Source organism: Engystomops pustulosus, chromosome 3 (genome assembly GCF_040894005.1).
Source record: "Engystomops pustulosus chromosome 3, aEngPut4.maternal, whole genome shotgun sequence".
In the NCBI taxonomy this organism is placed as follows: domain Eukaryota; kingdom Metazoa; phylum Chordata; class Amphibia; order Anura; family Leptodactylidae; genus Engystomops; species Engystomops pustulosus.
Window position 1 is genome coordinate 117,135,324 of NC_092413.1, and position 11,504 is coordinate 117,146,827.

The 11,504-nt window shown below is 41.4% G+C and overlaps 1 protein-coding gene across 1 annotated transcript; it reads left to right on the forward strand.

Moving 5' to 3' along the window:
* Positions 1 to 368: 368 nt before the first annotated feature.
* On the forward strand, positions 369 to 11,172 carry CCNC (cyclin C). The gene is made up of 12 exons (XM_072141903.1): positions 369 to 567; positions 1,084 to 1,190; positions 4,083 to 4,167; positions 5,028 to 5,097; positions 5,193 to 5,244; positions 6,538 to 6,593; positions 7,049 to 7,084; positions 8,793 to 8,884; positions 9,295 to 9,362; positions 10,042 to 10,121; positions 10,237 to 10,355; positions 10,812 to 11,172. The coding sequence occupies exons 1-12, from the start codon at positions 536 to 538 to the stop codon at positions 10,864 to 10,866; spliced, it is 852 nt and encodes a 283-aa protein (XP_071998004.1). The 5' UTR covers positions 369 to 535; the 3' UTR covers positions 10,867 to 11,172.
* The last annotated feature ends 332 nt before the right edge of the window (positions 11,173 to 11,504 follow it).

The following is an 11,504-nucleotide window of genomic DNA, read 5'->3' on the forward strand; positions in this document are numbered from 1 at the left end:
TAAGTGGTGACCTATGTTAAAAGTGTGCACACACTACAGACTAGGCTGCAGTGCACTGTGAACGTTGCTTCACCACTGAGCCTCTGGTTACAAAGGAGAAAGTGATGGAGACAAGGACTGAGTACTTCTTCACAAATTTCGGTGGGAGGCATTCACGAATCAGGTAGCTCTGGCTGAACAGTTCAACACTGGAGTGCATAAAACTGTAGAATGACAAAGAAAAGGTTATATCATGTAAATACACAAGAATCAGGCTCATGCAGCAGCAGCAGCATCTCTATCTCCATACTTAGGAGTAAGTTGTTCCACTAGAATCTTACTAGCAGGACTGTATTAAAGGAAACCCCGTATAACTATTGGTTCCCAGGCCCTGCTGTTTCCTGCCGGACGTGTTAGCAGGTTGCTCGCCGGCTCGCTTCCTGGATTCATTGCAGCTATAGAAGGACTATAGAAGTCGGCGCGGCGCACACAGAGCTCGCAGTGACGTCACCACCGTCGCGCTCCGCTTAGTTTTATTGCTCCCGATTTAGTGTACATGGCGGGGAATTTCTGGCAGAGCTCTCACTAGTAAGTGCCGCTAGTTCTGGGGGACGAGGTCGGGCCTCCTCCTCCCGGGATGACAGTCAATATTCTATGTGAAGGGACCGGTTGTGTGCGGCACTGTATTGTGTGGTGTGAACAAGGCTTTATATGCGAGTGTTACCTGTGTTATAGGTGTGCTGTGGGTTGTCAGAGATGTCTCCTGATAACAGACGCAGCCCTTCTCACTGTGCTCTCAATGTCTTATGTCTAGAGGACACTTCACTCTGCACAAATTCATGTCATTAATAGGGAAACCCCCTTTAATAAGTGGAGCTCCCAGACATGTGCAACAAGTAACCTGGAGTAATATACCCCAGCGACCATGTGCATGCACAGAACCTTGCGCACCACTGGGCACAATTTGATAAGATAGAGGGGTTTATTGTTGTCATATGCTGATAGACTTAGCTCCCTTTAATGTGGTGCAATCAGTTTTCATATGGAAAACCTACTGATCTTCCAATGTTTAAACCTTTTGTGCTTGTTTTTTTTCCTCCCCAGTTTGCAATGGATATTAGATAAACAAGATTTATTAAAGGAACGACAAAAAGACTTAAAATTCCTAACTGAGGAGGAGTACTGGAAGCTGCAGATATTTTTTACGAATGGTAAACCCTTTCAGTTATTTTGTGGACTGTAGGAGGCTGCAGGGTTTTAGGGCTCCAAACCTTTTGATCTGGTTCCCATTTGTGGCTTCATCAATACATTTTATTGTGTCTATGGTTATTCTTGGAATTGGCTCCATGCATGCCTATTACGCAGGTAAAGCTGAGGAGAGTGTACCTCTCTGCTTCACATGTACTGTACCTGCTTTGGGCTCTCCTAGATGGTAGTTTGTTCCTTGTCTTGCCACATTTTTTTTTTTCGCTCAAAATATTTATAAAGAAACCAAAAATTTCATATCCTTCGTGCCAGGAAATTTGTCTGGATGATAAACTCCGCACAACTCTCCTGCTTATCTGTCACTAAAATCTGGGCTGAAACAAATTACTGGGGCCGGTATGTGTATCCAGAACCATGCTTGGCCAGATTTTATGGGCTGAGCACACGGCCGAGCAAAGGACAGTGTGCAGAGTCCCTTCTTCCCTGCAAAACTCCGGCACTGAACTGTACTTGTGATCTCATCCTCCGCACTGTGTTCAGTTTGTTAAATCCGGCAATGTGTGATCTGGGATGCAAGGACTGACTACCTCTGAAAGAAGAGAATGTGTGACAAGAGCTGGAGAACAACCACGTACAAAATTATGAATGTAGAAAAGCATGCAATTTGAAAAGATACATTTGAATGTATGACATGTAAAGCTCAGTGCAAAAAAAAAAAAAAGGTTGAGTGCATCTTTTTTCCCATACTCAAGACCATATTTGCTTATTGACTTTTGCACAAAGAATCCATAACCTTTAACTCGATCGTGACTCCCCACTGACAAGACTTCAACAGGTGCAGGTCTCAAAAGACGTTGCTGCATTTTTCTTCTGCTCCTGTGCTAATCACAGGAGCAGGATTGGGTTTATTACTGGTTCTTCCTACTCCTTTCTTCAATGAATAGCAGAGTCGGCACTGTCCCAGGTGAACACCGGGTTGTTAGGGGATAATGGGATCTGCTGGGCCTGATGAGACGGTACAGCTCTAACCAGACATTTCTCCCAAAAGGGGACAGTTTCCCCTTGTTACTGGGTTTTATAGATGGTTAAAACTAGAAAGTTAGAAAAATGTGGAAGCGTCTCCCAGGGATCTTTTATGACCTCATGGGGGACATATAAAGTTGAAACAAACGCACAATGTTAATACATATTTAAAAGTAACTTAATATTTCCCAATTAAAAAAAAATCCCCCACTACACTGTAAAAAGAAATTGCCATAGTTGCCCCATTTGCCCGAGACATTTTATATACATTATTTACATATTGTATATCAAAATGACCGGAATTGCACAAAAAAAAGAAGTTATGGCCCTTAAACCAGTAAGAGTGAAAATTAACTAAAAATGTCCCAGTCATTTAATCCTTTTAATATGCAATAAATCCTGGCACACAAGTAGTTTTGATGCAACAAAGTGAAGGCTTTTTTTACTTGCGGCAAGTGTAAACGTGCAAATAAAAAATCCTTCACTTTGTTGCATCAAAACTACTTGTGTGCCAGGATTTATTGCATTCTATACTCCGGAGTCAGATTCCAATCCTGTGCACCTTGGACACCAGGCATAGGGAGTGCGATTGGAATATATTCTTTGAATTTAATCCTTTTAAGGCCTGGTCAAAAAGGGGTTAATGAAGCCAGAGATGGATCACCAGTTTAGGGGCCCTGATTCCCAGCAGCATACAAAAACATGCTAATCGATATAAGCCTAAAATCTGATTTCCCGTTTCCCTAAACAAATGATTTGTTATCTGATTTGTCTGATTGTCTATTTTTAAATTCTATATATCTACTATTATTATGGAAAAAATTAAATTAATCCAAGCACTCCTTTGGGTATGATGCCAGAAAATGTTATTTATTTATTTATTTACACAAAAATGATCGGTGACCTTGCAGCCTATCACCGGCCTTTGTCAAACACGCTCAAATATATGGGTAGAGGTATGGCTAGCTGGTGTGGCGGGCATCTGGTATGGACACTGTGTCTACTGGGAAGCAGCATGCTTCCCAGTAGACATCTAGGGGCAGATTTATCAAGCTGTCTGAAAGTCAGAATATTCTTAGTTGCCCATGGCAACCAATCACAGCTCCCCTCTAAAATATTCATGAGCACTGGTAAAATTAAAGCTGAGCTGTAATTGGTTGCCATGGGCAACTAGGAATATTCTGACTTTCAGACAGCTTGATAAATCTGCCCCATAGTGTCTATACCAGAGCCTGCAGCCTACAAACCGTACCTACTCCTATAATATGTTCATCCCCTAGAGCAGTGATGGCGAACCTTTTAGATACAGAGTGCCCAAACCACAACCAAAACCCACTTTTATGTCGCAAAGTGCCAACATGACAATTAAAGCAGTAACCTATTGATCTGTGCTGTATCACAAGTTTCAATCATGTTGGCGTCCCGAGGACACCAATACAATAGAAAGCAGGAGACATTTGGATTGTAGCTTCCCTCCAGGGTCCCCTGAAGAGGAAGAATCAGGGGACCCGAAGCAGGAGCTCCAACGATAATCCATCTCTTTAAAATAGCACTGAGCATGGCGCGTCCTGGCCTTTCTTGGACCGCAGGAGGAAGCCTTGAGTCCTATCTGGTAAATTCTGTGCTGGGTGCCCACAATAAGGGCTCCGAGTGCCACCTCTGGCACCCGTGCCATAGGTTCGCCACCACTGCCCTAGAGGTATCTTCAGCATGCTTCTTGGTTGCAGCATGAATAAAAAAAAAAATCTTCTATTCTTTTGTACAATGCAGTCAGTTTGCCCTGCACACTCCATGTATCTCTTTCTACTGTGTGATGGCAATAAAAGTATTGAAGAAATGTGGTTAATGCTTATAATGCTGCTATTGTTTTACAGTCATCCAAGCTTTAGGGGAACACCTTAAATTAAGACAGCAAGTCATAGCAACAGCCACTGTCTACTTTAAAAGGTTCTATGCTCGGTAAGTTAAGCAGATCTACTTTTTGCATTATTGGTATCAGGTTTTCTTTCTATTTCTTGGCATCTTGTTTATTACCTTATAGTAAGAAATGTTGTATTGAGGGGGCAGACTTGCAGTCTGAAGCCAGAAGAACAGTTTGTGGTGACCATGTGGTTCACTGCTCGGCTTCCTATTTAGTGATTGGGGGCAGGGGTGGGAGAAAGTCGCAGCCTAGATAAAGTTACAGGCAGTGAAGTGGCATGAAGACATGTGAAATTATAGTCAGACGCAATCAGTGTTAACCCTGAGACAACCCCTTAAAAAGATACTGTTAAGTTCTTAAAAATTTACTTAGAGGGGCCAGAAGTAGAAAAAAAAAGTCAAGTTATGTCTTTGGAAGGAAGTGGGATCTTGGTACAATGCACTCAACAGAGCCGTGACAGGTAAAATCCTCAGTGTCATGTGCTTCCGGGTGCTGCTGAGGCTGTTGGTTGGCCACTGGAGCAGGGTAAGTTTGCCTTTGCTTTCCCTTTCCTGCCTCTGCTTCCAGAAATCACTGTAAATTCTTTAATTTGCCTCTCTAATGTCCTTACCTGTAATAGAACAGTCTGCTCATATGTTTCCCTATCCAGGCTCAAATTATATGTGAAACATGGCTGTAGTGGAAGCTTTTATGTGGACCATAACGCACACATAAGACAGGAGTGTCCTTCACTTCTTTTCTTTAGTTGACCCATATGCAGCTAGAATCTGAATGTGCACTCGGCACACTATTTATACACCACAGGAGAGTTCAGCCTTTCTTAATAGAGACCGAGATCTGGTAATAATGCAAAGACTTTGATATTCTGACAGCATTTTATTTGGTTTTTGCCCTGCAGGTATTCCTTAAAAAGTATAGACCCTGTATTAATGGCACCAACTTGTGTATTTTTGGCATCCAAAGTAGAGGTGAGAGCAGAACATTAAAATCTAGTGTGACGGGTGCATCTATAGTTTGTGAAGGTATTTGTCTATATAAAGGTATTGTCTCATTTTTATTTCAGGAATTTGGTGTTGTTTCAAACACAAGGTTAATCTCTGCTGCTACTTCTGTATGTAAGTAACGTGAGTTATTTGGTTATATGTTATAGGAAAGGGATAGGGAACCTGTGGTTCGTTTAATAGCTGTATCAGATCTTTGATAGCATTTAAGACACATGCAGCGCTGATTACTGGACACTGGCAGCAATGTTACTGTGGCCTGGTCCTTTGTGTGACCCAGGTGCCGTTGCTGCCTCCATCATTGCTTAGGCGCCACCGCCTGGGTCATAGACAGAAGTGGACGCCAGTTGCCAGCCTCCCTATGACCCAGATGCTGTCAACTAAGCAACGAGGGAAGCAGCAACGGCGCCTAGGTCATATAAAAGAGAGGGTGAGCGTTGAGGAGCTGGCTGCAGGGAGCACAGGCAGGGGAGTAGTAATTTTTTAAATTTTTATCTGCTGTGGCTATCTATCTACTAGGGGCGGGCATGTGGTATCGCTGCCTATCTATCAGGGGGGGGGGAGTGCTATGGCTACATATCTACTGTTGGGTATGTGCATATTGTATGGCTCTCATAGAATTGCATTTTAAAATGTCTGGCGTTCATGGTTCCCGCCCCCTTGTTATAGGGCCCCAATAGTTGTGCCTCATGGTCTGAAGAACCAGATGCATCTGTAGATTATATAGTTAAATGCAGTGGCATAACTAGAAGCTGATGGGCCCCAGTGCAAAGTCTGTGCCAGGCCCCCGACAATAATGTATGGTTTATAGTAATAGTCTTCTCATATGGGAAAATGACACCATAAGGGCCCCCTAAACCTCTTGGGCCCGGGTGCGACCACAACCTCTGCACCCCCTTAAGTTACACCCCTGGTTGAATGTCGTATGCTGAGAACTTATCAGCTGATCACAGGGCTCTGTGTACCACCCGGCCTCCCTTGTCATCTGAGGACCAAGATGAGAACAAATGATGACTTCTGTGCCATATTTTATTAGAAGTATAATGTATGGTTATAGGATCGGCCCTCTGCTTACTCTTAGATCCACAATAAGGAAGGGACTATACCAATCACCTAGTTATATAAATATAGTTATTGCACCTTGTTTTTCACCTTGCAATAACTAGAAGTATAATGTAACATAAAAATGCGGTTGGAAGTTGTGTAACCAATTTAGATTTTTAATAGAACAGTAGTCGTTTGTATAGAAGCACGAGTCTACATTTCTAGGTAATTAGAGCGTCGGGTAAAGGGGAAAATAGAATACATCAGCTGCAAAGGATCTTTGAACAAAGAAATATAACAATCTTATTGATTTGTAATTAACAGCATGTTTCCACAACTGTACCATTATATTTCTCTTTCTAGTAAAAACTAGGTTTTCTTATGCATTTCCTAAGGAGTTCCCATACAGGATGAATCATGTAAGTCACGTAGTTTTAGAAGCATAGGCTTCATTCTTATGTGTTTATTGGTATTCTTAATTATTGTTTTATTCTTCTGGGCTTAAGCTATCCATATTATTGTCTTGATCTGATAGCATAGGTGCAGCTACACCAGGGATGGAGCCAGCTGAGGACACGTTTGTCCATAGTGCAGCCGCTGCTATGGCTCACTGCAGACACTGCTCCTATTCAAGTGAATGGGAGTGTATTTTTCTGCCTTTTTCTTTATAGAATTCATTCATAACTTGATATATCTATATTTTTTGCCTAACACTGATCATTTTATGCTTCTACCTAAACTACAAACATTGCCAGTTTCTTGTTTGTGTACATTTTATGCATATAATTATGAGTAACAATGTAATTTGATGAAATTTTCCAAAAAGAAACATTGCAGTATTCATGCAGCTTACATTTTTTTCCACCTCTTCTAGATTCTGGAATGTGAATTCTATCTATTAGAACTAATGGTAAGTGCATGAGTGATGTGTAAGCTCCTCCCCTGCTTCTTGTTGAACTTGAGTTTGCTATTGTAGTACCAATGGTGTAGAAGCATTAAAGGGACTTTTTGCTGAAACACATAAGCTGAAACACAGTATCCTATTAGGCCACTACAAGGTGCACAAAAACTCCTGACTGGGCTTAAGCAAACACGAATTGCAGTGTTCTGTTCTGTGCTGAATATTGTAGGTTTGGGTCCCCGAACCTGGACTTCAGCGAAAAAAGAAATTGACGTTACAGGACGACACAATGACGATCCAAGCAGGATTTAAAGGGTACCAGCGCCAATCGTAGGGGTTACCAGTCGGTGTTTGTTGCACCCATGACAGCCTGGAGTCTGTAAGAGTGGCACACTATCAGATAAGGAAGTGGTTCACCATATACTGCACTACTGTAGTACTGCAGTAGATGTTAGGTGCAAACCCAGACCTCTGGATTTGGGTCCGAAAATCAAACATATGTCATATTTCAGCAAAACTTGGTGAACCTGAATTGTTCTTCCCATCACTACCCTTGTTTTGTGTACTGTTGCCTCAGTGGTTTTGGTGGGTGAGGGGTGTTCCTTACTCTGGCTCAGATTTCGTGTGACATATTTTTGTATATCCTGTTTACTGGCTATATATATAATATATTTTAAGAAGACTGTTCTCATGTGTGTTTCTCGGCTGATGATACATGTACCCCAGGGGGTATACTTGTAATCCAACACGGCTATTGCAGTTTCTGCGTCTCTCAATATTGTCAATGTACCGTATATACTCGAGTATAAGCCGAGACCCCTAATTTTACCACCAAAAACTGGGAAAACCTATTGACTCGAGTATAAGCCGAGGGTGGGAAATGGATTGGTCACAGACCCCCCCCCCCCAGTATATAGCAAGCTAGCCCCCTATAGTATACAGCCTGCCCCCAGTAGTATACAGCCACCCCAGCCTGCCCCCAGTAGTATACAGCCACCCCAGCCTGCCCCCAGTAGTACACAGCCCTGCCCAGCATTAAAAAAAATAATAATAAACTTATATACTCACCCTCCGGTGGCCCCGATCTGCAGTGCTGCTCCCCCCATGTCCGCGTGGCTCGTCTTCTGGCTTCCACGCCCGTCTTCTGTACATCGCACTGGGCACCACCATTGCTCTCTCGCAGGCGGCGCCTAGTATGACGTCAGCAGCGTCGCCCGGGAGAGAGCAGTGGCGGCGCCCAGCGTGATGTACAGTAGACGAAAGATGGGCGGGACATCGGGGGAGCAGCGCTGCACATCGGGGCCACCATAGGGTGAGTATATAAGTTTATTATTTTTTAATTATTTTTTAAGTGACTTGTGACTCGTGTATAAGCCGAGGGGACGTTTTTCAGCACAATTTTTGTGCTGAAAAACTCGGCTTATACACGAGTATATACGGTAAGCCCTGACTGCACTGTGATTACTGGTGATGTGGCCTGTAGTAAGCGGACCTATAGTAGGGATGTGGCCTGTAGTAAATGCCAACAACCCCCTCCCTGGGAAATGCACTCGACTGATCCCTGGGACAAAAACATGGGACCAGTGTTCTAGAGGACTACTTGAATGCAAGTTTGTGAGGTTGTCCTCAAAGTTGTTTAACAGTGCTAAAGTTTTTACTACAGAATATCATGGCAGAAGGTTTATAGTCCCTTATTTTGTCATCCATTATCTTACAGGATTGTTGCCTGATAGTTTATCATCCATATAGACCCTTGTTACAATATGTGCAAGATATGGGACAAGAAGACATGCTGCTCCCTCTGGCATGGTAACACTACATCACTACTATATTAAAGATTGTATAGTAACTAGTCGTAACAAGTCCATAGATATATACATGTTTGCATAGATCTGTCTGATACAGTAGATAAAAGAGGACTAAAGGCACATAGAAGGAAGGGCTAGAGGAGAGAAACTTGTGAAGAGTCGTAAGTTGTGTGGTTACATAACTGCACGTTTCTCTACAGAATGACAGGGCTATATGACATAATCTGCCCTTATAGAAATAAACATAGATTCATGATGCAAAGGACAGCTAGAGTAGATATACTTTTATTATGGCTATTTCTGTTCTGTACAGTATTATGCTAAAATGTAAATTATGACTCTAGTAGTATTGTGGAAACAATATTTTCTTTTTCCTTTCTTTGGGTTCATCATGGACATTGATTACTGTAGGAGAATAGTCAATGACACATACAGGACAGATCTATGTCTGCTGTACCCTCCTTTTATGATTGCTCTTGGTAAGTGAAAAGTTGCTACTTTAACCGCATTTCATAATGCCAGCCTTTGCACAAATGACAGTCCGCTTATTAACAATCACATGTACTTGCCTTACATTTATCTATTAGTAACCACACAGAGTCATGCAGCCTCAGGAGAAAGGGAAGAATCATTTTTATCTCTATCTCCATGTACATTGCTTGTGGAGATCGTTTTTATTATGGTTTATCAAAGTAAAATACTAATGCTATTTGGAATTGTTGTCTCCTCAATGATGAAAAATTGTCCATTATCCAAAGATTGAACACATACAAGTTTGCCATAGTTTGTATGTTAGTGGCACACTTCAAAGCTCGGCACTGCTGTTTTGTGTTGAAGAAGGGTCTCCTTTTGTATAATATATGACTACAATGCTTGGAGATGTGTCCTTGGCACTATAGTCAGTCTGTGATTCATGAGGCGACCACTGTCCAGTGCCACTGGTCTTAGGCCAGTTTCACACAACTGATTCTGGTCACTATTATGTAAATCTAAAAAAGTATCCCAAACACAGAAGAGATAAAAATGCTTTCATTGTGCTTTTTCTCTGTATGATACACACATGGTTTTGGCAATTTAACCAGCTCAAGCATATGCTCACTAGAAATGGTATAATAGCTGTGGATTGTAAAATGACACAAATGATCCCATCTGTTTCAGCCTGCCTGCACGTGGCATGTGTTGTTCAGCAGAAGGATGCACGCCAGTGGTTTGCAGAACTTTCTGTAGACATGGAAAAGGTGTGTATCATTCCGTCTCTCTATTATATTTCCATATTCTTTTCATTATAAAGCTTTTGCTTATTGGCAATTTCAGGCTTGCAGTGCTCACTATTTTCATTTTTAACATTGCTAGATCTTAGAAATTATCAGAGTTATTCTGAAGCTTTACGAACAGTGGAAAAATTTTGATGAGCGAAAAGAAATGGCTGCCATTCTTGGTAAAATGCCAAAACCAAAGCCGCCACCCAACAGGTAAATGGGATTCTGTAGTCTTTATTTTAGTATGAGTATTACTACTGGAATATAAGGGCAACTACAGTCACATGCAGAATGCAGGTTTCTCAAGAAATTTCTTATTTTGATTGTGCAGAAAGTGATGGTAATTTCTAAAATGTCCTGCAGAACATGTTCAAGCTATGTTCCGGTTTTTTCCAATGAACATTTTTGTACGTTGCCACTTTTGCAATTCTTTTACATTTCTGGAAACAAGTGCTGTTGTGCTATTGTGTTTTTTTTTTTTTTTTTGGTGGTATCAAATGCCTATAGTGTATGTACACTGAATACAATTAATGCTTTGGGCTTTACGGTTTAATAGGACATTATGAATCCTTATACAGTATCTTTATCTTACAATCAAACTGAGTATTCAGTATATGGATGAATGCTACAATGAGAATATAACTTGATGTTTTCGTTCTTCTCTCCCAGTGAAGGAGAACAAGGACCAAATGGAAGCCAAAGCTCTAATTACAACCAGTCTTGAAAATCTACTGTCATCGGCACCGGACCAAACTTGATCAAGATATTATCATAGTAACCAGCCACCGTCTTCACTGACATAGGATCCTGGACGCAATAGTCTGTCTTCTCAATTACAAGAGAAAAACTAGTTGGACCTTTTTTATGAGTAAGGATTTTTGTGAGCACACTGTTGCTGAACCTGATTTCAGCCCTGAAAGAATTGCACATAATTTTTTTTTTTTTTTCAATTTTCTGCCAGCAACTAGGTGATCCTGGTCATCTGGACAGCAATCTTCTAAATGTATTAAGATTAAATGATATTGTGGTATTTTTCTGTTTGTTCATTTTACATACAGTTTAATTTGGGAATACAGTCTCACTATAGTGGGTGGTGAATAGCAAAATGAATTATGTAAAGCTCTCTGCCTGTTACAAATACTAGATGAGGAACAGTAGTCTCTCTATGAGCGCATATTCCTAAAAGACACCTTAACTGAGGAGCAGCCCTGTGGAGGTGTAGAGAGCTTGACTTTGTTACCTAGGGAAAAGATGAATAAAAGTTGCTTTTCCAATAAACCAGTTAAAATAACATCAAGATGCCCAGCACAATATGATACATTGCCAATAATGGTTTTATACAACGGTTTCTATGTTTTATAT

Coding starts and splice junctions, on each gene's coding strand:
- CCNC (XM_072141903.1), top strand. CDS start 536: ATGGCGGGGAATTTCTGGCAGAGCTCTCACTA. Junction 568..1,083: donor TTCTGGCAGAGCTCTCACTA/GTAAGTGCCGCT, acceptor TTTCCTCCCCAG/TTTGCAATGGATATTAGATA. Junction 10,356..10,811: donor CCAAAGCCGCCACCCAACAG/GTAAATGGGATT, acceptor CTTCTCTCCCAG/TGAAGGAGAACAAGGACCAA.